Source organism: Agelaius tricolor, unplaced genomic scaffold (genome assembly GCF_023055355.1).
Source record: "Agelaius tricolor isolate 1412-34295 unplaced genomic scaffold, bAgeTri1.0.p SCAF_11, whole genome shotgun sequence".
Lineage (NCBI taxonomy): Eukaryota > Metazoa > Chordata > Aves > Passeriformes > Icteridae > Agelaius > Agelaius tricolor.
In genome coordinates, this window is record NW_027269271.1 from 19,144,503 (window position 1) to 19,172,490 (window position 27,988).

Sequence of the window (27,988 nt, forward strand, 5' to 3'; positions counted from 1 at the left end):
TTTTGTAGTGACATTTAATGAAATTTTCACTGTACAAAGCATTAGTGTCATTATTGGCTAGGTTTTAAAGGCTGTATTTTATTAGTAAAACAATGTTAATTTGCTACACAAATCACTACAAAGAGAGAGAAGTATTTATCATGCTTTATAAGGCAGTGTGATTCTCATCTGACAATATATTCATGCATGGATGGAAAATGCAAATAATCTAGCAAATTAGATAGTGGTACCTGTCTTATATGCTGAAAGTATTGAGTGCTTTGAGAACACTGAAAAAGTAAGATATATTGACATGCTTTATTGCAGTAAATGCTAGTAAAATTGCAGTCACTATTTAAATCTTAGGCCTGAAATAAACTCCACAAAAATAGGCCACTGTGACAAGAGGCAGCTCTCTGTAGAATTTGAGCTTCAGAGATTATATTTATCTTACTATTTTATCAGTGCAATGAGACAAATTATTCCCTGAGTATAAATTGATTGAACATTAATTTCTCAAAATAAAATGACTGGCCAAAACACAAGGGGTTCTCTACTACAGGCAACATTTTGTGCATTATCCATAGTACTTTTTGTCTTTTTTAAAAGGAATTCTTCATTTTAATACATTTTATAACCAGTGGCATGTTGGTAACACTAATGTACATAAACACGTCCACAAAATTTGACATTTGAGTTTTATGATTCGAAACCAACAAGGAATTCTTGGCATTTCCTTTTTGCTTTTCACCTAGAAGTTTAAAGAACAAATTATATGCCCCACAACACTTTAACCCCTCATTACCATGAGTAAATTAGCTAAAGTAACCCTGCACAAGACAGAGAGTGTGCTCCACTGCAATAGAAGATTGTGGGCTCAGACTTGCAATTATTGAAAAAGAAGAAATGCTCAAACTCCTTTTGCAGAGTAATACATCCTTGAGAGCCCAAATGAGCAATGGGATGTACAAAATTTTACCATCTGCTTAGAGTTACTTCAATTTTATTTTCAAGTTTTACAGAAATTTGCTGAAGTGGAGTTTAGAATCCTTCCTCAAGAACCTAGTAATGAGAACAAGAACCTGTTCTCTCAATGATACTTCAAAGTGTCACAGATTCAGACAAAAAAACCACTGACATAGAACATGTAAAGTTATTGGCATAATCTTTATTTTAAAGAGATCTCTGCAATTCAGTGAAAGACATTTTCTTTATGTAGTGATTTAGAAAAAAACTTTGTAGTAATTATTACGTTATATTCTTATGCAAATATAAAAATAATAAAAAGATATGACACCTTCCCAGGCCAGAACCCACATTCTCATTCAATTTCATTTGCAATAATCTCAGATTTATAAGTAAAAAATTAGTAGTCAAAATAAACATTTATGTACAATATAATTGGAAAACCTAATATCTAAGATTAGTTTAACATATTTTTCAGGGTCTAGGCATGCACTCTCATCCAAACTAAAATTCTTTGTGACTTTACAATAATATCTTTTGGGTTTGAACACCTTCAATATCTCTCTTGTGTTGCCATGTTGAAAAAACACACAGACAAGAGGGGAACTCCATGGGATTTCAAGAAATCATTTAGCATATGCAAAGATCAATTAAGCACTTAGTGATACACTGCAGTCTCCAGTGCATTAATATTAATGCATTATTCAAATGCATTAATATTAATCAAAATTAACATTTATTTCTTTCTATGCAGTTCCTATTGCAATATTATGGCATCTGAATAAAGCAGCAGCTTCCTGGTTTAAGCATTTCTACTCTACTTATCTCAGTAATAACCCAGACAGAGCATATTATGACTCAAATGCAAGCAAGCCTTTCTCATCCAAAGATCTTAGTTTTCATGTTTCAGAGGAAATTTTTTTTTCCCTGAATATGGGTTCTAAAGAAACAGAGTAGCTTCTTCCCAGCTTTGCCTACAGTAAAAACAATGTCCAGGCCAAACTGTGAGAAAACATAAGGCTTTAGGTTAAGACATAGGAACAGCAGAAAACCAGGGAACTGCAGCATGAAGCTAGGTAGTTTCTCAACAGCTTTATAAACCTCTCTAAGAGACAAAATAATCCCAACTCCCAGTTGCATATGTCTAACACTTTTCAGAACATTGGTATCAAAGTGTATGTACAATAAAAATGACCTAATTTTCATAAAATTCCTGTATAAATATATCACCTTGACACTCTCCTCACAGTGACTTCTATACATAAATTAAATGTTTTAAATTGCAGTTGTCAGAAGTTTGGGGTTACCTTCATTTATATTAGAAACCTTCCTTTGCAAAGGAAAATCTCAGGTCAGAATACTTGTGCAAAGCACTCTGAATTCACATCAATACAATTATTACCATTCTGATGTATTTGTAAATCACTTTGTATTTTCAAAGAGGGGATGATAAACTGCACAGTTCTCATTCCAGTCGTCCTTGCTTAGCATCACCTATTGCTCCCCATACATCAAATACAAACTCATCTGGAAATGCAAAGTCTCCAAGAGTTTCATCCAAGGCCACTGCAAATTCATCTGGGTTTTTCTTGTCTCTTCCAGCTTCCACAATTGTTGCAGCTAAAAAGCAGCAAAACAAAAGAATGCAATTATCATGAAAGTGACAGCTAACACACAGGGCAAAGATAGGGATGGATGGGACTTGGGATGTCTATTTTCAACAGCTGGTGAGGTCAGCTTAGGGAGATGCAAAGTCTACCAGGTGAATTTAGGATTCAAGAGGAAATTATGCACTTAAAGTTCCTGCTTATGACTCTAGAAAATGAAAAAGTTATTTCTGAAAATCTCAGCCAGGTGGGTCAAATTGTGCAGAAGGAAGAGAAAGGCTTTGCTGCTGTGCACAAGAAACTGGAGCCACCAAGGAACCTCTTGGCATCCAGGAGAATGAAAGCAGAGGAGGGATACAATGGAGTTAAACTGTGATACCTTGTATGCCAACACTGTCCAGCATTTTCTCTTATTTACCACAGAAGTATCAGAATTTATCAAGTGCCAGAGCACACGTTAGAAATGGCTACACTGGAGCTGCAGCTTAGGATTGACTCCTTAGTTGCTGTGATCATCCCTCACCTTTTGCCACTGCAGTTTCTCAGACTCTAGGAGAACATAGAAGTCTATCCCAAACACGATGCTGACAACCCATGGGTATTAGAGCAAATGAAAACATCTCTTGATCATGACACCTGCACCTCCATGAAGGGTGAAAAGAGTCAGCACAGAATTTTCTCCTGGTTAAGCTGGGCCCAGAGAACCACTGGCAGCAGGCTACCATGGTTTGAGGGCAGAATGCTCTGTGAGACACATTCAGCACAAACAGCACTGCTGAATACAGTTTATTTTCTGAGCTGTATCTCTGCTGCACAGCCTCTCTTCACAGGAAAATGATGGTATAGTACAATAGATAAAACATCGAAGTCTGCTTCATTTTGTGATTACTTTACACCCCTGCCTTAAACTGCTTGGTGTCCTCCATCTTTTGTTAAACATCAAATACACACCACTTTCTTCACAAGCATATCAAATTCAAGTGTCAAAGTGAAGGATTTGATAGCTTCTAGCCTTTTCTTAGAGAAATGTCCAAATGTAAAACACATAATATAGTGCCTGAGGAAAGGAAGGAAGTTTTGAAGCCACAGAAAAACATCTTTACTGGGACAGTCTGCCATCTACCACCTGCACTGTATTGAATCAACATAGCAAAATCTCGCAGATAAAAATAAAAATAAACATTCCCTGCTCTGAAGTTCTACTAAATTTAATTAGTATTGTTTTGTTGACCTAAAACTCAGCTCAACTTTATTGACAGTTACGAACTTCTGGCAAACAGCACTTGCTGTGGTGCAAACATGTAACAAGCTGTAAGCAAGCGTGAGCCATATTCCACATTGTAAATGTCAACAACAGTAACTCTGAGGAAACTTGATGTTTTGGTTTTAACTGTGTTCAGCTGTGAGGCTCCAATCCCAGTGTGTCAAACAACACAAAGCTGTCCAAGGAAAATTTATGTAAATCTTGACAAGTAAACTGCTGTGATGGAGACAGTTCAAGTGTCCCCAGCTTCCTTCCCAGGCACCCAGGAGTGGTTCTCAAGGACCCTCAAGGCCCTGCCAGAAGAAACCCTATCCCCATTGCACTGATTCTCTCTGTGTCCCCTGTGAAGTTCCTCAGACTCTGACTCAGACAAGTCTGGACGGGAAATGAGCATTAAAAAGGGGACTCGTTCCTGGTAAGTGGAACACAAGGATTTGCTCTATAACACCACTCTATATTCCCTGACAATGGGGCACAAGAAGGTACTTACAGGGAAGCAAGCCTGGAGATAATGAAGTGAAGGGTATAACTGAAACTCCACAGATTTCTGGATATGAAGCAGGATGTAAACTTACTTTTTATAGACCCTGGGAGAAGGGTGGAGAGAAAAGAGCTGTGCAAGGTGGAGTAAGAGCAAACACATCAAGAGATGTTACACCAGATATTTAGAAATCAAAAGAGTAAGGATCTAGACAAATGTTCAAGCAGGGTGGGAGCAGGAATGTAGCCATTTTTAAGATAAATTGGCCAAGAGTTATGGAAGAACCATATGACACAGACAGCAGCAATAAAACAAGACAACAAGGCATTATATCACAGTCCCTCTGCCCTGGCTGAAGCTTCAGAATTGCACATAACAAACTGTCATTAAGAGAAAGTGTAATTTCAAACACAACTTTCATTAAAGACTGATCTTCCCAGATAACTAAACAGACTCTAAAAAACTGATTTATTATAGATTTACAAAACTTGAAAACAAAATCCACTAAAAACTTTGCGGATCAACTTTCCGCAAAAACTTTGCGGATCAACCCAATCGAGCAAGAATCAGAACATCGCCGCGCCAAAGCAGCATCAAAAAAACCCCATTTTCACCTGTACTAACAGTGACCAGCACTGCAGGGCACATTTAACGCAGAGGCACAGCGGCATTCCCAGCCCCACCTGCTGCCGGAGCCAGGCTCCCTGGCAGCCGGGGCGCTGCGGCAGCGCGGTGCTGACCTCCAGCGCCGCCCGCCCGCACTGCCGGGGCATCCCCGCACTGCCAGAGCATCCCCGCACTGCCGGAGCATCCCCGCACTGCCGGGGCATCCCCGCACTGCCGGGGCATCCCCGCACTGCCAGAGCATCCCCGCACTGCCAGAGCATCCCCGCACTGCCGGGGCATCCCCGCACTGCCGGGGCATCCCCGCCCGCACTGCCGGGGCATCCCCGCCCGCACTGCCGGGGCATCCCCGCCCGCACTGCCGGGGCATCCCCGCGCTGCCGCCGGCATCCTGCCACAGCCCCGAGCCCCCTGCACCGCCTTCCTGCGGGCCAGCTGTCCTGCCAGCCCCTGAGCTCAGCCCCCATTCCCTGCCTGATGGCCCAGGCAGCTGCCACAGCCGCGGGACGGCGCTCCCAGGGCGGCAGAACGCGCCCGGTCGCGCAGTGACATTCGCGGAATGGATGCGGAATTCCCAGGGCAAATCAAAGCCCGCTGACTGCCAAGGCATTCAGCAGATACTTGCCAGCTTGAAGAAAACTTTGCTGGTTCTCAGAGGGTGACAGCTTAGTGCCAAATTGTCTCCACTCCCCTCCCTTTTCCCCACTGCTTCTTGTAATCATTTATTGTGCAGCTCTTACAGGAATTTTATTCCAATAGAATATTTCTCCACAGTCAAAAGAGCCTCAATTGTTTTCAGATTTTCCTTTTTTCAGTTCACTTCAGGCAATGTTAGTGTCTGATTAATTTTTACATAAAATGTGGAAAGTTCAGCAATCTTAAAAGTGTTGAAAGGAATTAAAGTCTCATCAACTTTAACTGAGAAGTTAATGTCAAGCTTCCCAGAACATGCACAAAGTAATATGTTGACTTTTCAAATATAGTTCCTTTAAAATAACCTCAATGATCTTTCACAAAATCCTTATTTTCATTTTTAATGGACACATGGGGCACAAGCCATGGAAGCTAACTTCTGCCTGCCATTCTTATTATCTACCTTACATAGTGGTTTTGCTACCTATATCCTATACTGTAACTTCTGAAAAAGCTTTTTTTCAGAAGTCCTGACAGGAGCCTCAAAATTTATTTCACTGTAAACTTCTAATGCCATTAGAATTTTTCTCTTCATCAAAAGGTAACAAATATTATTGTTCTGTCCCGTCACTCTAAAGCAGAAAATAAAGCATGTTATTGCAGTTTTCAGTGTTTAACATTACTTGGTTTAAGTTTCATGTTGAACATTGTCAGATCTGGTACTCAATAACTATTAGAAATATTTCTCCTCGTTCCTTTTTCTTAAGTACTAATTCTTCTTGAAATTTATTTTGTTTAACTGGACTTGCTGCCCTTCCTTTTATCAAAAAACTCCCATTATTCTTTCAGAATAAATGAACACTGTAAACAATATACTCCTGGATGTATGCAATAGAATCCTTTGGGAAAGGAAGTCTGGTGACAGAAGGAGAAAACAACAGATTCAGGGAGAATATCACTTCAGTTAAAGAATTTAGAGATAAAAACATCTATTGAATATTGATGGGTTGGATTTGCGAGCCAAGAGAAAAAGCTCGGGTAACACAAAAGGTTTAAACCCATTAAGATATTTTGACTTGATGGTAAGTTTGAAAAATGAAGTCAAAAATGGAGAAGTAGAGTCCAATTTTTTTAAACAGAAAGGACAGACTATGCAAGGATATTTCAGCCTGATCTCAGTGGTAGAAGATGATGAGACAGACTATCTCATGTGTGATCACACACCATGGACACGACAAACAGGGGGTCAGGCCCAGCCAGCATGGGTTTAGGAAAGGCAGGTCCTGCCTGACCAACCAGATCTCCTTTTATGAGCAGGTGAGCCACCCACAGGATGAGGGAAAGGCTGTGGATGTGCCTACCTGGAATTCAGTAAAGCCTTGGACACTGTTCCCCACACCTTTCTCCCAGAGGAGCTGGCAGCCCATGACTGCACCAGGGGATGTTCAGCTTGGACATCAGGAAAAATTTCCTCACTGAAAGGGTGGTTAACATTGAATAGCCTGCACAGGGAAGTGGTGGAGTCACCACAGCTGGAAGTACCCAAGAAATGACTGGGTGTGACACTTAGTCCATGTTTAGTTGGCATGGTGTTGTTTAGTCTCGGTGATATTGGAGCTCTTTTCCAACCCTAATGACACTGATACATCATGCCTGATAATATTATAGAGAGCAACAGAAAGGAAACAATCATCCAAAAGCAGAAAAACAGAACACCAAAAGGTGCTAAAAAATGTGGACAGGAAGCCCTTTTGCCATCAATTACCATCGGTAGCATTCTGGGGTTGGATCCAGGCTTCCTCCCACCAGAATTTTTGGGATTAAATACAGTCCATAGCACTTCAAGTCTTACTGATTTAAAAAAATAAATGCCAATATTTTTAACTAGCACTGTTTTCTGAGTTGGTCCTATTAATCAACTGCTCAAATTCCTTTACCAGAAAGCATTCATAGAATTTAAAATAACCTGAATTATCTCTCAGCTGTGTATTTATGTTTTAAAGAATACTGAAGTCAAACCTTGCCTCAATTTCTAATATGCCCATAAAATGGCTGAAGAATACATTTCCAGAGCCAACTGTCCCTTCTCTGGATTACATATAGTTTTCAGTACAAAGGGGTAAGGAAGTAAAAAGGTAAAAGTGCATCCAAAAGCAGGTATGTAAATCTCAATAGCATTTAGATCTCTGAAAAGAAAAATAAAAAACTGTGCCAGAAAAAGTGCATGCATTTTCTTTAACAATTTCCAAGTATTTTGGTCCAGCCTAGGGATTTGTGTGTAGATTTAGTCAGCTATTCTTGAAACCGTCAAGATACTTAACAAAGCAAAAATTAAGGGCTTTATCTCACCTTTAATTGTGTCTGCAATTTAACATTAGTTTTTCCTTCCTTTCTTTCTAACTTATGTCTTAAAACTGGGGCACTGTTTCAGAATTCAATCACACCATGGAAGTGTCATTTTAATGGAGATGAAAGAGTAACATTAACTGACATCCAAAGATTCTGACAAACAGAAGTGCATGGAAGTGAGCAATGATTGAGATCTTAATCACTTGTCAGCTGCACTTTGTGATGACTTGCATTTTCAACTAATCTGGCTTGAGTAATGAGAGAAATTTCGAGCTAAGCGGTGATTGGCATTCTCTGAATGAATCTTTTCCTCATATTTCATTTTCATGGGTGACTGATCACATCCAGTATGTGAAAAACTGACATGTGTTAATTGAACAGATTTGTGACAGGTGATTAGCTCTCCTTTCCTAAAGAATCCTTGAGCTCTTTCATTGTTTTGAAATGGTAAAGTTGGGGGATTTGAGTCATCAACACTGGTTGTTGACTCTTAGATTTGAACTTCAGGATACGGCTTCAAAGGTGCAAACTAAAGCTACATGAACCCTATAGTCTTTGATTTCTGACAGCTTCTCTTGGTTTCACTACCTTTTGGGGAGGAAAAGAAGAGGTGAGGGACAAAACAACCACCCAGCTGTGAAGAAAAGAGCCTCTCTATGAACAAAGACCTCTTCCTTCTTTGAGTATTCTTTTAAGGCTTTTTTTTTAAGTTTCCAAACTACATACTGAAAGATGAAGGGCATTAGATCTTTTGAGGGCGAAAAAAATTCCAGGAATTCATGGGAAAACTCTACCAGGTGCTTGGCTATTAACTCAACCATATGCGTTGAAAGCTGAACTTCTCAGTCTACTGTACAAGAGCCATCCTGTTTACAGTACTGAGAGCCAAAAATACAGGGAACACCAGTTCCCACAGGACTGTTCCCATGGACACCAGAAGCAGAGCACCCACAGCTGCTTATTCCTGTAGGGCAAGGAGCCTGGGGACCTTGGAAGTAACCTGCAAGGACAGGAGCTTCCAGAAGCCCAGCCTGAGCCAGGACTGCAACAGCTGCAGGACAAAAACAGCTCCCAGAGGGACAGCTGGCAGGGCACTCAGAGCTTTGAAGCCTGAGCCAGACTGAGGCACACACAGAGGTTGCAGAATGAGATGGGACATGGAATCCTCCCTAACCTAAACATGGCTCAGCAGCACACAGGCCTCTCCATTGCATGGCAGCAGCATCACATATTAGAGCTGCTGGGAACAGAAATGTTGAGAACTTCTAGATTCCCGGGAATTGGAAAGTTTAGATAAAACCTACAAAACAGAACTCAAGTTTTGGGCAGCTCTGCCCTCTCTTGTATGCCAGGAAGCCCAATTCTGCCTTAGACTGAAGGACAAATACTGTTTTACCTACATTTTTTCCTGTGAGAAAACTAGTGGAATCTGCCAAACAGATGCTTGCTGGTAGGAGCACCCAACACCCTTTTGGCTATTGAGATAACCACCTTTTGTTCCCACTCCTCTGTGCTAGCTGCTTCTGCTGCCCCTCCAGCCCTGATGCTTCCCCTCTGCAGCTTCATGCCAGACCTATTTTCTCTTCTGCTTTGCCTTTTCCACATCTCTCTCATGAAAGGTTTCTTTTCAAGATCACTTTCCATTTAGCCTATTCTTTCCTTTTTCTTGGCTGGTTCTTTTAAGATATTACCATAATAATAAATACCTTCCTCTTTGTCTCAGTACCAGCAGTTCCACAAGATCCTAGGAGGATTACAGCAGCCAGAGCAGGCTACAACAGCTAGACTGCAGCTTCTTCCCACACAAATAGAAATTCCTATTTAGTTGTTGTCAGAATAACAAAGAAAAGCAACAGCTGCAAGGACAAGTTTGGTGCATCTTTAAGGAACTTATGACACTGGAGTTACATAGTTTCTTTCATCATAAATCAATGATTCTTATAACTAGTAAATATTCTGTAAGTTTTCTCATGTTCATCAGAACACAGGTTTTAGAGATTTTGATAAATTTGTGTAATTATTCTGTCAGTTGCCTTGCTAAATAGTTGCTTGTTCACTGATGAAGATCTCAGGTTCAGACCTTAGCAATCAACTTTGATGGGTCTATGCCAAGGGGCAAAAAAGCAAATAAACATTCTTATCCTTAAGAATTCTTAACCATGGCACACACAAGACCCACTAGAAAATATATGCCAGAAAGAATGCAGTGGTGACAGTTACAGCAAACAACTAAAAAATGCATGCAACAGTGTATAGCTAATGTGCAGAAAGAATAGAGGATTGATTGAGTAATTACATCATAAGGATTGAAGTGGGAGGGGGATTCTTTTATCAGAAAAACACATTTGTAGAAATACAGGAAAGTTTTTGAGACTGCAGGCTGGACAAATTTTGGTTCACTTACATCCAGAGACTAAAGTACTCAATAAATGTTAGACTACAGAAAATGAGAAATTATTTACTCTTGTAGTAATGTATCTGCTAAAAACTCACCTAATTCAGTATCTCTTATGCCCATGTATGTTTCAAGAAGCTCATCCACTTTTTTAATTGCTTTTTCTTCAACTTCAGTCGGCTTTGTTGGAATAAAGGGAGAGAAGAGCAAAAGTATTATTATATCCATGCAGATTTCAAAATAGCCAGCAATGTGCCAGTGATTATCCTTACTCCCATCTTGGCCCCCTAGACTTACAAAATCTACAGATAAAACACACTCTTCTCACAAACATGAGCTTTCCTCCTAATATCAAGCCACACAGCTCATGCATTCAAACTGAACAGGGGCCTTATATCTCCAGACAATACAGATCTCCACCAAATCCTCATCAGCTTTAGAAGAGCCCAGAATTAATAATATTCATTCATCAAACTCTAATCCTGGTTTTGCACAAATTCATGTCAATGTATCTAATCAGCCTCTCCTAACAACAACCCTTTCACCAACCCTGTACACTTCAGAGTCAGAACAAATTCTTCACAACCATCCCATCTCTCCCCACCCTGTCCTCCCTTCCCTCTTTTAAGCATCCCTTGGTTTAATCTAAATTCATTCATGTAGTCCATGACATCTAAATCTGGGGTTTGTGCTTCAGGTTCTTCAGCCCCATCCTATCCCTGCTAGTCATCAACTTCAGTTGTTCTCTTCAGTCCCACAAGCTTTGTAACATTCAATTTTTCCTTCCTACTTATCAGCCTTGGGGAAGAATAAATCAGCAGCTGAGGGGCATTCCACACCATACCATTTCCTCCACAGTAGCAGGGCCTTTGGCTCTCAGGCGAAGTGTTTCTCTCCCTTTGGAGATTTTAGCTTCTGACAGAGTTCTGCCTTTGGACCTTGGCTCCAGCTTTTCTAAAGACAAAACAAATCCAACAAAAATAAAATATCAGCCAAAACTACATATACAGTACAGCAGAATATGAGGTATCTGTTTTGGTTATTACAGTATCTTCACATTTAGCCTAATTGAGATCTAGACTATGTAAAAATCTAATTACAAATTAACTATTCTAAGGATAGCTTTGCTGACAATTTCTTGTCTTCAAATAAGATCTGCTCAACTGCACTGAGGCTAGAACAATTGACCAATATATCTAAGCAGGCCTATGGCATTCATTTGATATATGTACCTTGTGTAATTTTATTTCCCTATTCTACAGAGAAGCATTTATACCTTTAAATTAGATAGCAGCTGAAGTCACTGGCCAACTGCTGATTTATTTGGATCTTCACAGACAGAACACATAGCAGGTTTAGTACTGCAACTTTTCTGTTTTTCACTGATGCAATGGTGCAAACACTGCTGCTAAGCAGGTGATGATGATGAGCCACACTGAGCTGAGTTAACAATCTGCTTATCAGCACTCACAGAGCTGGAGTGGCCATAAGCAGATCTGCAGGTTTTCCACTGGTTTCACCAAAATTATTTCACAGCTGATAAATCTCCACGAAGAGCATCTGGTTTACACTAAGTGTCCTTTACCTGAATTCAGCCTTTCTTGTTTCATCCTGGGTAAGGGCAGGCCAGTGAGTAGATGGAGCACAGAATCATTTAAGATTTGGGTTTCTTGTTTCGGGATGCAATTTTATATTCAAGAGTGGCAAGGATTTAATTTACTTACTGACATGGGAATTACACAGTGAATCTGGAAAGTGCTAGAAGAGAGGAGATAATTCTGCAGAACTGCTTTTATTTGTCCTGTTTTGTCTAACAGATTATTCCTCCTCTTAATAGCAGGACTTTCTAATAAGCTCTTATTGAAGGGAATACTTTAACGTGTTATATTAATTTTGCTCAGATAGATTTCAGCTCATCATTCTAGCATAAGTGGTCACAAATCCAGATTATTATGCTGAACAGTATGCTTGAAAAGTAAATTTTATTAGCTTTCATGATACAAATAGGTATGTCAAAGTCTCATACATATCCTTAGGATCAACACTTTTTCTTTATCCTTTTATTGCTTCAAGGACAGTTTAAAACATCCTTTAGATTGTCATCATTTCTGCTAGACTTGTTTCAAAAAGTCATTCCTGATAAAAAAACCCCATATTTTTCAAATTCTGTCACCATTATCACCTTAGAACTCATGATTTGAGATAACCTTCATTTGCAGTACTTTAGACCAAAACACTCTGGCTATCACTAAACTATTTTTCATGTTCACATAATTAAAATGCCGAGTTTGTGTTATGCTGCCTTTACTTTGTTTCTGTTCATTTTTCACAATTCACAGACACTTGTGACTGGTACAAATCTTTTATTCTGTGCTACAAGCCTTGCCTAGGGGAGCTGAGACAGCCTGTGTGTATATGGTAGAAGGATGTCCAACCAGTAAATTATGCTTATTTCACATTTCACTGAGAGGAAGAAAAATAAAAATAATTTCACACAGAGGTTTGTCTCTTATTTCTGTACCCTCACCATATGCTGTTGAAATTAACAGGAATTCAGCACCTACTTGTTGAGCAGGATCTGGATCTTGTCTGTCATCTCCTCTGGGGCTATTCTTAGTGCTTAAGCTGCAGCTTAAGCATTATCTTTGTGCCTGAAGCCTAACTGTACCAAAGGCTAAAGGCAGGATGTTTTAACCTACTGAGCACTGCAACTTGCAAGTTAATTTCTGTAGGGTAAAAAATAATGTGCATATTCCAAAAATCTGCCCACAAAGCTCTGGTGCCTCTTAAATCAATGGCAGAAAAAAGGTATTGCCATGAAATTAGTGCATTTTCTCCTCTACATCACAGGCAGACTAAAAGGTATCTTAGTCACCTGACTAAAGTAAAAACTACTAAATTATGGCTGAAGTCATCCATCAAATGCTGATTTACCCTGCTCTTTACAAACAGACTGTGTAACACTTCTAGCACTGAACACAGATTACAGGCCCATATTAAAAAGAGGTATTGCTGCATTACTAATTGTGATGGACAACATATGCAATTCTTTAGCATAATGTATAACATACACATTTACTTAACAGCAGTACCAACTTACCTGCAAACACATTAGAGATCAACTCATAACTCCCTTTCTTCACAGAAGCACCAAAAGCAAAAAAAAAAAAAAAAAATCTTTCCTTTTCTCTCATTTTCAATTTCTGCTACTATTCTGACACCAAGTGTCAAGACTGGTGTATGACAGTAGCTGTAAACTACTAACACATAAAGAAATTTAAAAAACAAACATTAAAAATTTTTGCTGCTGTAGTGAGGACAGTGATATTGAATTGACTGTTACTGCAGGTGTGCAGAAGGCCTTATATAGATTTGTGATTTAGCATTATTTTGAAGTTTTTATTACAGGAAAATGTTACATGGTTTGGGGAGAGGATCCAAAAATTGAGATAATAAAATTTGTAACTCGGTCTCTATTTTGACTGTCTGAGCAAAACTTCCCTTTTTTGTTTGTTTGTTTTCTACATTGATAAGAGTTTATATATACAAGAATTAACAGTAGGCATGCATTCCTCCTATTTAAGCAGCACTTCTCATAGCATGCAGGTGGCAAGCAAAGACAGAGCTTTGCAATTCTGCTTTCTTGCAATTCTGAGTACAGCTGCTGCATGACTGGAGATCCACAAAAGGCTGGGGAGGGGGAGAGGGAGAACAGGCAGGCAGCAAAGGAGGTGCTCTGGGGAACCCCAGACAGTGCCTGCTGCAGACTCCTTCTGCATTAGAGAGCACAGACCCCAGTAAAGGGTACAGAAATAGAAAAGTCTGACACACAGAACAACAGGGGTTATGTATCAACAGAGGAAAAAAGGAGTTTTGAGGATCAGGACATTAATGAAGTGATCCATGCTTTAAAACTGTACCTATGAAACGATTCCTGTTCTAATTTTGCAACATCACGTAGTGGCAAAAGAGACTGACTAAGGCTCAGGTGAGGTAACCCACACTAGGATGACTGCTGGAGAAAGCAAGATGGAAGACAATCCATTCATCAATCTTCCACTTCAAAGAAAAAACCTAAATGTACCTTCTTGTAGTAGTTATGTTACCACAGGTGGACACCTGGCTGCTTTCTGAAAACACACCCACAATGTAATGCAAGGATGGGTGGGATTTTACTATCAAAGTGTTTTACTGAACAAGGTGGACAGTCAGGTCACTCACCAAATGCTTTCAAAGGCTCTACCAGCTCCAGCTTAAACTTCTGACCTTTCTCCAGATCTTTTAGCATTTTGGCAACTTCATAATGCCGACACTCTGACACATTTTTCCCATTTATGGTCTCTATGTGATCACCCACGCAGACAGTTTTGGTTTGGTCCATAATGCTGCCTTCTTTGATTCGCTATTTTGAAAAAAAAAACCACCACCAGAATTAGAAACATTTCTTTAAAAGGTGATTGTTTTTAAGAGGTGACACCACCAAGTTTCAAGAATGTCAGTTAACAATATCAATATTACTGAGCTTATTATTCCAGCAGTGTGTTTTGTCTATAAGATTATCATAAAACATATTTTGAAAAGCATTATTTTTCAAACAAAGTGTTTTAATAAGCATTGAATATACAATCAGGGGAAAAAAGAATGCAACCACACTTTAGAAATAAGGAATTCTGAATAACCTAATATTTTTGTGCTTTAAAACTGTTTACAGACATCTCAGTACTGTGAATGGTTATTCAAGTTTTTGGGGGTTTTCTATTTAATAGCTTGACAAGCATAGGAACCAAATTTTTCTCTTCTCAAGTTTAGTCCAGGGACTTATTAAAAAATTACATACTGTAAAGGGCTGATCTTAATAAGACCCATCCTAAGTGCTGAAACTACTGTTCTCTTCACTAAGAACAGTAGTTTTCTTAATGAAACTACTCACAGTAGTATAAATACTGTGAGCTGTATATTAAAGGATATCCTCTGAAATAATAAATAAAATTACTTTAACTGCCATCTCATGGAAAATACAAATAGTCTAAAGGTCATAACAGAAGTTACAGCTTTTATGAAGTGTAAAAAGTATGGGGAAAACTATGGGGAAAAACCTTTAAAATATCTCTATGATTTACCACACTTTAAATTTCAGTGATTCTGTTTCTTGTTGTTACATGCAGCCATATTGGTTCATCGTGTGCATACATCCCTTAAGCCATTATTATACAGCTATTGAATAGACAAGCCATGACATAGTAAAATACCTTTTATTTTGCAGATATAAATTTCATTCTAACGCGTTCCTGCATAACAATCTTTTCCACAAGGACTGCCGTGGTTCAGCTGACTGTGTGTGAGATCACAGTGAGCCAAGGCAGATGAACACCTGCCCCCTCCCACTGGAGCAGCCAGCCTGGCTGCGAGCGCTCCGGGAGCTGCTCCTGGCCCACACATGAGCCTCCATCCGAGAGGCAGTGGGAAGTGTGAGAGTGCTCACTGCCATACACTGCACTGCCATCATTTTAAGCTTCAGGCTGAGTTTAACTCTTTCTGGCCCTAAACAGAAGCCTGGTGGTGAATGTGGATGTGGGTATCGTACACACCAAAAACCAAATGTGCCAAAAGAGTTCCTGTTACCAGGACTCAAAAACTGTCCCACACAGCTTCAATCAATGTTTAGTCTATGTCAAATATTCATTTAGCTTTTCTTCTTAGCACTTGGATCCACACACTAAAACTGTTGAAATAATATTCACTGGCTGTTATTTGTGTCACTTTTTATCATCACTCCAAGTTAACTGACTGAGACAGTCAAGCTACACTGTTACAGTAATTAAGATGCAATTGCCTGTACTTCAAGTGCTCTACAGTCCATTGAGAAGCTATGAGGATCTATATTTCCCATGAAATGCCTACTCCATTTGATAATGTCTCCATGTACACCACTCAGTCATACTTCAAGTTCTACTGCTGTTCTTTGAATGCTAATTTGACTCCATAATACCTTTTCCCACCTGCCTGTGTACCCCAAAACCAAATTTGTGAAAGCAGAATGACACCAGGTTTTGTTCTTAGTAAGGCAAAACAAGATTAAATTTCACAGGAAAAAGCCCTGCAGTTCAGTGTCAGGTTTAAAATTGGTTGGGTTACCACATCAAACCTAGAAACTTCTGTGTTATTCAAAATGCAGTAAAATAACTACAACCCATAGCAACCTTCAACAACCGCCAATCAGTAAATTCAGTATTAATTTTTAATTAAGAATGGGACACACAGCCACAATTTTTTATGTATATAAACAAAAAAAAAATCAATAAAACTTTAGAGACAGTCTCTGCTTAGTCATTTACCTAGACAACGAAGTAATAAAAAAGATGCAGCCTTTACTTTTGTATATATGTGTATATACATAAATCATGAATTTCTATGCTGATTTAAAAGATCCATTAGCTAAATCTGCAACAACAACAAACAAAGTATGCTCCTAGAAACTCCTTAAAACTTCACCTTCATTCCCATGAAGACCGCATCATTTTCATTACAATGCTTGTTATTAGACCAGCACAAGGAAAAATAATATATATTTGCTCAGAGGACTTTTACTCAATTTACTGGAAGTTACAGCTTGTCTGGCTAACGTTGTGAGGGTTTTCCAGTGTGCTCCAATTGTGCAGTAGTCTATGTGAGGGCTGCTCTCTCTGCCTGTTACCAAGCAAGCACAAAGGGAGTGTCACTGCACAGGGCTGCACTCGTGAACGCTGCTCACTGAAGCATTGCTTCAATGCCTTCTTTTAAAATGCCACATAAGCAGCAGCATGACTGAATGTTATGGGCTGCATAGATGCCACCACTAGAAATTCACAGTTCCTTATAAACATAAAAGTTAGGATATAATTTTGCCAAAATGCTTAGCGAAACCTTTATTGCATTTTGACTTTCACAAACGTGACCTCAGTCCCATTTTTCCACAACAAAGACAAGCAAACTGATTTCTAAACCATGTCTTGTTTTATAGCCATGGTAGCTAAGGAATGAACAGAAAATACAACCTCTCCATACAAAAGCTCTGTTTACAGTGAGAACAACGATTGGGGCAGCAGTAATCAAAGATAATTGTTAATACCTCACTAATAATGGGTAACTGGAGTATATAAGAGCAAAGAATCTCAAAAAGGCAGAAAATATGATTAAGGTTCCTAATACCTAGTCTAGCAAGAAGGGCAGCATCATTTCATAAGCCTCTTCTTGTCTCAAAACATACTGCCTCTAGGTCACATAGAAGAGGAGAAGGAAAGCAATTATGATTAATATACTGAGTATGTTACTGCCCATACTTGCTACTCAAGCTCATTGTGGTAAATTGTGGTAATCCACATCCTTGTAATTCACCCTATCTAAGGCAACAATACAGGAAAGCTGAAAAACCACTGTACTTGCCCCTATTCTTGTGCAGCACAAAGGCTTCTGCCCTAGGAACAGCCAAAGACTGAAAGAACATGATCTCATTATCACATGAGCGACAGAAGTTCTATAAGCATCTAATAAATGACATCAGAAAATCAGTTTAAAACAGGAGGGGGCAGATGCAAGCAGTATCTAACACCTACCACCTCAGGGTAGCTCAGGAGATACAATGGTCTCATTGTAAAACTGATACACGTTACAGAAGCAATGAACAAATGAACTGATTTTGAATGACATGCAGTACAGATTAGCTGAACTAATTTTGAATTTTGTACCTAAAGAAAAGCAACTTTATTCTTTACTTACCATATATATGATGATAAAAGATTTTATAGTTCTAAAGGATCATGAAACCAATAATTAATCAATTATAGTAACAGGAGCTTCTATAGAACAAAGTATTTCACTGTTAATTAAGTTTACCTTTATAAAGGCACAGCCAGTTCCATTGTCTGTAATGGTAAGTCCCAGCATATCATCAGTTTTAAGAATTTCCACTTCTTTTCGCTGTCCTTTCACATGGGCAAATATGAAATCTTCAAGGCCAATTTGTGCACCTAAGAGCTTGTCCATATCAACTTTATGAGTGTTCAAAGTGCAAAACATGATCTGTGCAGAGGGAAAGCAAACACATTAACAGTGCATTAGGCTTGGTGAGCTCGATAGGAAGCATGAGAGCTTATAAAACGAGAGCACAGTTCAGGCCCTGTGACAGGTCCAGAGCTTAAGTGATCCCCCTTCTTCTCCAGCTATACCAGGAGAAGGAATAGTCCCCATCCACACACAACAGAAAGCATCAGTAGCTCAAAGTGCAGGTGAGAGCTGGCAGGAAACACAGGAAAGAGACCTGGCTGTGTGAGCAGCCTCTCCAGGCCTATCTCAGCACACCAGCCCTGAGAGAGGCATCTTGAGCTGGTACAGCTTGCACCAGGCCAGAGTAAGCAAACTGAAGAGCCATCACCCACCTCAAATTCCACCTGATCCAAAGATCACTAGGGACTACTTTAAAACTTGATTAGATGAAAGCAGTTTAATGGGAAGAAAAAAAAAGAGAGAGCTTATCAAAACAAGAGTCATGAGAGAGCATGAAATGCTTTGTATTGCCCCATGTGTTCCCTCATTAGCTCAGAGCACATTGTCTCCCATGGGCTTCCTTAGTTCCTACTCTTCCCCAGCATGAGCTGGGGTCATCCCTGTTCCAGTAAAAGAAGGGCTTAACAAAAAGGTCAAATTGCTTCCTTATAAATCAGCTTTTCTGAGGGATTTCCCTTCAGCACTGGATATCAGGCAGTCCTTTTTCTCCCTACACTCATGCCAGCTCTTCAGCAGGGAGGTTTCTTGTCCTGGCCAGAGGCAGGGTGAGAGCAATCCATCTGCAGTGCCTGAGAACAGAGATGCTTCTGCCCACCAGGAGCTGCTGAAGGAACCTGGCCAAGCCCAGCACACCCCTCACAGCCACAGTAATGACAGGTGCCCAAGCCTTTCCAAGCTGCAGCAGGAGAGGAGTGAGGGCCAAGGGAAGCACGGAGAGCACAGGGCAGCAGCCAAACCAGAGACTCTGTGCTCCAAGAGAAACTTGGGAAATCCCTAAAATCTACTTCACTGAGGCAAACACATGGGGTTTCTACACCAGAACACTACACATGCCCTTTTCTTTCCTGCTGGCATCACTGGATGAGAGCAGAAAAATTGAAATGACAGTCACCAACCTGTTCACACTGATTCCAGGTCAAATGAAGAGTGGATACTTTTACTAATGTATTTCACAGAGAGCATTCAAGTTTCTGGAGCTTTTTAGGACTTAGATTCTGTAACTATGGGGGTTTTAATCTTAAAAGACTGAAAGTTAATGGAGAGATTGTATTTCTTGATAGAGGTCTTGTTTAGTTGCTGTTTTAAAAACAAAACAAACAACCCCCCCCCACCAAACAGCCTTACTTCAATGGCTACTTGCTTATCTCATTTAATCCATCAAACACCCACTGCAATCTAACACCTTATTTAACAATGAAAGTTGTAACAGCACACCCTTAACAGACATTAGTTTTATTTGCTCGGGTAATGCAAAGGTTTTTAGTTAAACAATACTCCAGAAACAACACCTAGAGAAATTAATCTGGTTTTAAGTAAAAAATTGACTATAATAATAATGATAATAATAATCTCTAATGACAAGCTCTTTTTTAAAATAAAAAATTAAAACCAGATGATATCAAGTTCACACACACATTTTCAGCTCTCTCAAGCTACATAACTTTGCCACTTTAAAATGGTAACTCAGCTCTCTGTTCATTGTTCCTGTGATGAATAACAAGCACTGTCTTTACATTTTAGACATTAGCATCCTTCATCTGACCTTGTCAAACAGACAATCTAGTAAATACTGTCACACCTTTGAATAGATAAAATTGGCAACAGAGCAGAAATGTGATATTTAGAAACTTGATCCAGAGTTTCTCTTTATAGATCTTCATCTGGATGGCATTCCTACTACAGCCTATAAGTCTGCAGAATTTTTTGTGAGTCAGTTCTGTGTTAGCCACAAGGCTGAGAGAGCATCAGCTAGTCAAAAATAAAAACTTAAATCATTCTTCATCCTCTTTAGTGAACAACTGCTTTTTCTCAGAAGAGATATATGCAAAGAGTAATGTACTAAAGATGTATCTACCCAGAAAGATATACCACTACACCATCTACCAGTTATAGCATAGCTTTATTTGTACACAACTGAGACCTATTGATTCAAAAATGGCATTTTTTCATAGATTTTACATAAGTTTAATATTGGTACCTAATGCCAGATTATATACTTGAATACTTAAACAACAGGTTTCCACTCACTCAAACTTTTGCATATTTTTAATAGTACTTTTCTTATTCAAAAATGAAACAAGAAAAAAATTCAATGTGCAATTCTCATGGTTAAGACTTTTCTGTCCTTACCCTAAACCTTCATAGGCATTTGGTCTCTAACTCACTATACCAATTCTGTGAATATTTCTTGCCAACTTTAGCAAGATATTATAAATCAGAACTGTTACATCAGTCACAAAGTATCTAGGATACCTCCTTCACCAAGAGTTATCATCTTCTGCAGCACTCAGAGGAAGGAAATTCCATGTTGCTGGACATTAGGGGCTTATTCTGAGCTTTATAAAATAGATTTGTCCAATAAGATTACTAACAGATCATTCCCTGCACCCATATTTTCAATTGGAAGAGAACAGATTAGCCAACAAAACCAGGGCTATATAAAGAAATATAAACATGTGTTATGTAAAGAAATGGTATTAGCTAAGAAAAAGAGGGTTACATGATGTGTTATATAAAGTATGTATGCAGTACCATATTGCATGCTCTATACATTAATTGTACTCTCATCTTCCATATTGAGCTGACACCTTGAGAAGAACTCAAAAATGAGTTGGTTGATAGATTACATACTCAGAAGCTATTGAAAATGTATTAAAAATCTCAGATAACTTTACAGAGATCGTAATAACTTTCTGTTTAAGAGGTAGGGAACTGAGAATTTTAATTCTGATCAAGATGTAACACCCACTGACATATTTCCCTATATATGTAGATGTCATCATATCAAGAAATCACTAACGCATTTTCTCTGTATTACTCACTTTATCTTCCCCAAGGAAAATGTGAGAGCCTTGACCAGCTTCAGCAACAGGAAGAGAGTAACCAGCTCCTCCAAGTTCTAGTGTGCTTTTGGTATTGTCAGATATTCAGCCTGCTCAATACATTTAAAGGCTTATAAAATAAGCATTCAGTGTTTTGCTGTTTGTTTTAGATTTGGTTGGGGTTTTGTTTTCTTTCGGTTTTTGGTCTTTTTATACACAAGTATTACAGTGTAATACAGTGTACACAAGTAATTACAGTGTAAATTTTTCCATCCAATTATTTCCATACTAATATTTCAAATACTTTCACAAGCATCACATGCAATATGGGTGTGACATTTAAGCATTGCTTAGGGAAACAGCAAGCAAACAATTCTTGCCATAGGGTTGGGAGGAGGTGTTTTGTAGGGAGTGTTAAGTTTGCTCATTTAAAGTATTCAATCTGTAGGCGTGATTGTGAGCAATTCCTTTCAACAGATAAGCTTAACAATAAAACTTTCAACATTTTGGTGATGAGGATTTCACAAGCTAACCCTTTTCTCTAAAACACACTTCAGAATTTTTATTATTAAAAGGGCAGTTTTGTTCAGAAAGACAAGTTTCAGCAGTGGCTTATTTGTCAGCAGTCTTTCATAAAAGTTTAAACTGAACAGGTTTAAATCAAATAGTTCTATGAAAGTTTAATGTGGCACAGCCTCACTGAATACTTGACTGTTGAGCATGAGGAGGCAAGGCCTGTGCAACTACAGCCCACACAAAGCTCAGCAGCTGAACTCCTGCTACTGGAAGAGAAAGAGGGAGCTGCATTTCTGCCCTTACTGCTGCCAGCAAGGTCTCTCCTCTCCTCAATTACCCTTGCGATGCAAAATTCCTTCCACTGTGAAAGAAACCCCAACCTCCAAGGGCTCTGGACAGACACAGCCATCGAGCATCAAGTTTAGTTCACCAGCCCCACCACATTTCACCTTTCAAAGCAAACAAAATAATCAAAAGGCAAATTGCAAGTAGGCAAACTAGAAGTCCTCACAGTTTCTATGGGTTCCCTTCTCGTCTGATCAAGAAATAGCCCTGCTACAGCTGGACTTTAATATCCACGTTCTCAGTGCCTGATTAGCCACTCTGAATACTTTAAAGCCCTACCATGTGCTCTCACAGGAGCACACCACCACCAAATGCCTTAACAGACCCACATTGTCCTTCAGCCAGTGCTCATTTATTTATCATACAGGCTGCACTCAGCACTTTCACCCTCATGGGGAACATTCCCTGCTACATTCCCAATAGTCAGAGTGGAGTAGTAATCCTAAAAGGCCAAAGCTACACATAAATACTTTTTCCAACTGTTTTTCCTACTTCAACCTCCATAGAAAAAATAAGTGAAGATATTTCTATTATTTATGCAAACAGAAACATACACGTAACTGTGTGTGGGTTGTGTTTTTAGTTGAGTTGCATCTATCTATCTTTTTTTTAGCTCTGTGCTTTCTTGTTGAAAGCTTGTTGAAGTAATCAAGTTAAATGTGATGTACCTCAAACAACACTCATAATAATGATGCTGGAAATTATAAAACTTACTTTTTTAATGTAACTTTAGTAAGGGGTTGTTCTCCTTTGCACAGGGGGAGGAGAATTGAAGTTTCTCTTTACAAGACTCTTCACCAGGGTTTAAAATTTAATTTTAACATTCACAGATTGGGAGTAGCCAGAAGGTACACAAGAGATAAGAGATTATCAACCATTACCCCCAACATCAACCCCTGGTGAGGCCTGAGATACCTGGTCTGGGAAAAGACTGATGAGAGAACTGAAGTATGAGGACCAACTTAGCATTGAAGGCAAAGGGATCAATAACCAAACTAATTTAAGACCAGTGAACAAGAATTTCTTTGGTTTTTGTCTGTATTTTTTTTCCTGCAGTTTTGGTGTCAATGACACTGGCAATGTATTGCTAGAAGCCATATTCACTCCTCTTCCCTGGTGAAAGAACCATCACCTTGGACAGAGAAAAGCAGAAATGCTGGATGTGGTAAAAGTCAGAGAGGTAGGCAGAAAGGGAGGCTTCTGCCTACCCCTCAGCTCAAAAGGGGTAAGAGATATATAAAATACCTAGAAGAAAGGATGAGTACAGGAAAAGCCTCAGAAAGCAGCTGTTATGTCTCACTCCTTCATGGATAGCCAGCAAACATACATCCCCTTTGAAGCTGTACCCATCCTGTCCCCATCCTCCCCTGCTCATGATCCAGGTCTGCACAGAAGTTTCTGTCAGTGTCTGTCCAACAAATACTGTGTTTTATATAAGCTTCTGTCACTGTTGACAGTCAATCACAGAACCTGGAATGGATTCTCCAGCAGAAACTGAACTCAGCTGGTCCCGGGAGGTGTGATCCAAAGAGGAAAAGAAGTGCTTTAAGCATGTGGAGTCAAAAGGAAGAGTGACAGATTATAAGTACAGCTCATTCAGAATGGTATTAAAACACTTAGGCAGGAATTTCTCCAAGAATCCATACTGCTGCCTGCCCTGCAGTAACCTCACATACCATACTAAATGTATTCACTTCTGCAAAAGGCATCTGAATGCTCTCAGCACAGAGCTGAGCTCTGCCCCTCCACTCCCCCCCAGTATTTTCCAGCCCAGCCACTGCAGGGTGGAGATCCCTGTGATAGGACCTGTTTCAAAGGCTGTCACGTGTGGGTATCACACTGCCTGCAGGCTTCAGCAGAGCTGGGTCACTGAAACTTTCCTAGACAGGTAACACCTACAAATGGCATTTGAGTACCTGAGCATCCTGCAGTCTGCTGAGATGTAGCTTCTAGCATTATTCTTTACTATCTAGTTACTAGACTATCTGTCCAAAAGCAGTTTTAATGAATAGATAATACAATTTAAAATAAATTCTAATAAATTCACATTTCTTGGCTGTTCACTGATCTATCCTGTCTCTATGCAAAAATCTGTTGCATGACTCTATGGCCTGAATTCTTCACTCTGTTATGCCACCTTTACACCAGGAAATATTTTTGTTCACTGTTTTCACATCATACAACCTTCTTAAAGCCAACTGAATTTCTGGAGTGGAAGATTTTAAGCTCAGTGCCTCCAGCAATAATTCTCCATCCATTTTTAGCAATAAGCCACATTAAAAAAAAATTAAAAGGATGGAACACTAGGGAGAAAAAGGAAATAAGAAACTTCTCCAGTCTGGCACATGGCTGGCAATATATGCCTATGATATGTCATGCTTCCTCTAAAACCTCTGAGGGTGTAAGATTATACATCTAGCAGGAGAAACAGGAGCACACCATTCATACCAAATTAAATTTCACTGTGAAAGCTGTTCTTTCTCAAGTCAGTGGAGCCAAAAGTTCAACAGTGAAAGGAAGAAAACTAAAATAGAAGACAATCTGGTGATTATGAGAACTTGAGAATACAAGGTATAACTGAGATGGAACAGAACAAAAGGGAAACAGCAGCTCAGGATGAAAAGAAAACAAAGGAGCAGAAAGTCAGAAAGCAGCTGGGAAGGTCTGGGACACTAATGCATTGCTTCTTAATTACTTAATGCAACAGTGACTGATTCAACTGTATTCACTGCTACTGCCACTTTCCCTTTACAATTTACTATTTGAAATGCTACGTCAGGCCACAGCAAACTCAGAACAAAGCCTGTAGTAGTACTCTTTACAACTTTTTCAAAAGTCATCTACAAAGAAGAAAACAAGTAAAGCTGTACAGCCACACGTAGGCATAATGAAATGTTAGCCCTCTGTTTCAACTTGCCACTCGGAGGTTAAGGTTCAAAGAACCACATAGGAAGAACTTGATATGGCCACTACCTTTTAACTAAGAGAAAACAATGCATTTACAAACACAAATGAATCATTATCCAAACAAATGTTTAGAACATGGCTCAGAAAAAAAAAGATCAAAAAGGCAGCAGAGCTTAAAAAGGAATCCTGTTACAGACTTAAATTTAACTCCATTGGAACAGTGAACACTTTAAAAATAATTACCTGATAAAGCAGAAAACTTTCCAAACATCACTTTCGGCCGAAATTTTAAAATGCAGTACGATTCAGGGCATTTATACCACATGCCCTCCCCTTCCAATGCCTTCATTCTGGGTATTTAGCCTCATAAATCCGTTGTCCCTTTTTTAGCCAGAATGAAGCAGTGCCTAAGAGCTGTCTCAAACAGCAGCTGGCAACAGGTTAACCGAGACCCTGGAGTTTTGGTCAAGAGGACCATTGTTTTTACCGTGGAAGAGTTAAACGCAGCCACATTTATGCCATTTGCCGCACGGTAACGCGGATTTGGAATAGCCAAGGGAGATTTTTCTCCCAAGCACTGTAAAGCAGTCCCGTCCACACGAGCCCGTGCAGAGGCCGGGGCAGGGCGGTGGAACAGCCCCGGCGCCCGCTGGCGCCCCCGGAGGCCCGGCGGGACGGGGCCGCGGCGGTGCCGGCCCTACCTGGGCGGGGTGGATGCCGAAGGCCGCTGCGATGCGGGCGTACAGCTCGCGGGCGCTGCCGAAGCCCTCCACGCGGCCCGTGGGGCTGCCGTGCGCCAGCTGCGTGTGGAACTGCAGCCGCGCCGCGCTGGCCGACGGCGCCGGGGCCGCCGCGGGGGCCGGGGCCGCCGCCTCGCTCTCCACCAGCTTGAAGGTCTCCTTGGACTTGTCCTTCTTCTTGTGTCTCAGCCCCAGCGGCATCTTCCGCGCCGGCCCCGGGCTCCTGCGGCCACCGCCGCCCGCGCTGGACTCTGCCCCCGTCGCGGCGCCGCCCCGGCCCCGCGGCCATCGCGGCCGCCAGGTGCGGCCCGGCCCCGCCCCGGCCCCGCCCCGGCCCGGCCCGGCCCGGCCCGGCCGCCCAGGGCGCGGAGCGCTGCGGGCCGGGAGAGCCCGGGCACCGCCGCCCCTGCCCCTCCGGGCAGCCCGGGGCCAGCGGCGCTGCCCCGCCTGCCCTCACAGGGGTCCTTTATCCACCCCGCTCCTGCCGCCGCCACAGAGGGGTCCTTGGCCCACCTTCCACTCGCTCGTTCAGGAATTTCTGCTAAGAGCAAAGTACTGAGTACCGACTAGTATAGATTTATATCCAGCATATAAAAGAAAACCAGAAGTGTACAAGGACTTCAGGCTACTCTTTCTCATTTATCACAGACTATAAATCTCTAAGGGTTCATAAAGCAACAGTAACATAACTTAAGAGACTTCCTATTGTACTGGGCAACAGCTCTGGAATACTGAGATTTAACACAGAAAAAACACTTTTCAAGTATTTCTAATACTTAATGAATTCAAAATGTTTCCTCTACTGTGAAATAGAGCTACATATTGTAGTCAGAAGTTCACATTACAGGAGATATCTGTGCCCCAAAGTAACCACGCTCACCTCAGTGGAACTGCTCCATTTTCAGTAGTGCACGGAATCCACCCAAGATGTGATGAATGCAAAATTCATGAGCAACATTCAGCACTTCTAAAGGAAACTGCTCGAAAGGCACAGGGAGAAGCAGCACTGCCTTACCACATCTTCTGACTTGCACAATTAAAAAGACAAACAGAATTCTGGCACATGGAGTCAGACCAGGCAGGCAGAGACAATGAATTACTGTGAGGCAGCCCTGAGTCAAAACTTCTTAGCAGATCTAATCAGAGCACCTCTGATTACAAGAAATTACATACAGGTTTTAAACTGCTTATGCTGTGAGGTAAAAAAGGTTTGAAGCCAATTTGACTTCAGCTTTTCCAAGATAGCATGTAGTAGATTTAAATGAATACTCAAAAATGGCTTTTATCCAGTTCTAGTTGGAGACAATTGGATTCAATATTGTTACTAATTTTGTAGGAATTTCCATCAATAAAAAATCTAACAAAACTGCACAATAAACTTGCCTCCACACTTAAATAGTTGATTGTCCAGTTCAGTTTGAAATCACAGAAGTTAAATTGGAGGTTTCTCTGAAGTTGCAGAACTGTGTGTACTTTTTCCCCATTACTGGAATGAAATTCAGACAGCATGGTGGCATTCACGGGATCACATTGCAGTGAGACAAAATGAGATATTAACTAACAGTACCAAACTATTCATGTTCATCTTGATATTCAGGGGGTTTTGCTGCTTTTCAATTTAAAAAAAGCAACTTCTTTTAAAAGAAGTCATCTTTTCCCATTTACTAAAATGTACTATAAAGGAATTGGTGATAAGTATTTATGTCTTGTCTTGACTCATTCCTTTTCTTGTGAAAAGGTAATTGACTCTTACAACCCAGTTAATACTGCTTATTAATAATTTTGTTAATGAGATTTACTAAATGAACACAGTCAAGTTTCCATATATACAGAAGTTGTGCAGATTTATTTAAAAAATAATTCATGGACATTAACAGTCCTAATTTAGGTATCTGTCGCATAACTTTCCTCAGTGGAAGTGTATTTCATATGGAGGTGGATGGAGAAAAAGAGCTGAAGTTGGTACAAAAACTATGCTGATCCTACCTACAGCTTGGAGCTATGGCATCAGCTTTTAACAATGGAAAGAAAAAATGATGAGGGCAATGGAGCTGATCAATTAAACTGAAGACACATGTATATGCCATCATTTGTTACA

The 27,988-nt window shown here is 40.2% G+C and overlaps 1 protein-coding gene across 2 annotated transcripts; it reads right to left on the reverse strand.

Moving 5' to 3' along the window:
- Positions 1-1,127: 1,127 nt before the first annotated feature.
- Positions 1,128-26,198, reverse strand: GIPC2 (GIPC PDZ domain containing family member 2). Of its 2 annotated transcripts, none has more exons than XM_071436442.1 (6): positions 25,852-26,198; positions 18,171-18,356; positions 14,520-14,700; positions 11,143-11,252; positions 10,397-10,478; positions 1,128-2,565 (listed from the first exon to the last, which is right to left on the reverse strand). In XM_071436442.1, the coding sequence occupies exons 1-6, from the start codon at positions 26,089-26,091 to the stop codon at positions 2,411-2,413; spliced, it is 954 nt and encodes a 317-aa protein (XP_071292543.1). In that variant the 5' UTR covers positions 26,092-26,198; the 3' UTR covers positions 1,128-2,410. The 2 variants fall into 2 exon arrangements, with proteins under 2 accessions (XP_071292543.1, XP_071292544.1); XM_071436443.1 differs by lacking the exon at positions 25,852-26,198 and adding an exon at positions 25,394-25,792.
- Between the last annotated feature and the right edge of the window lie 1,790 nt (positions 26,199-27,988).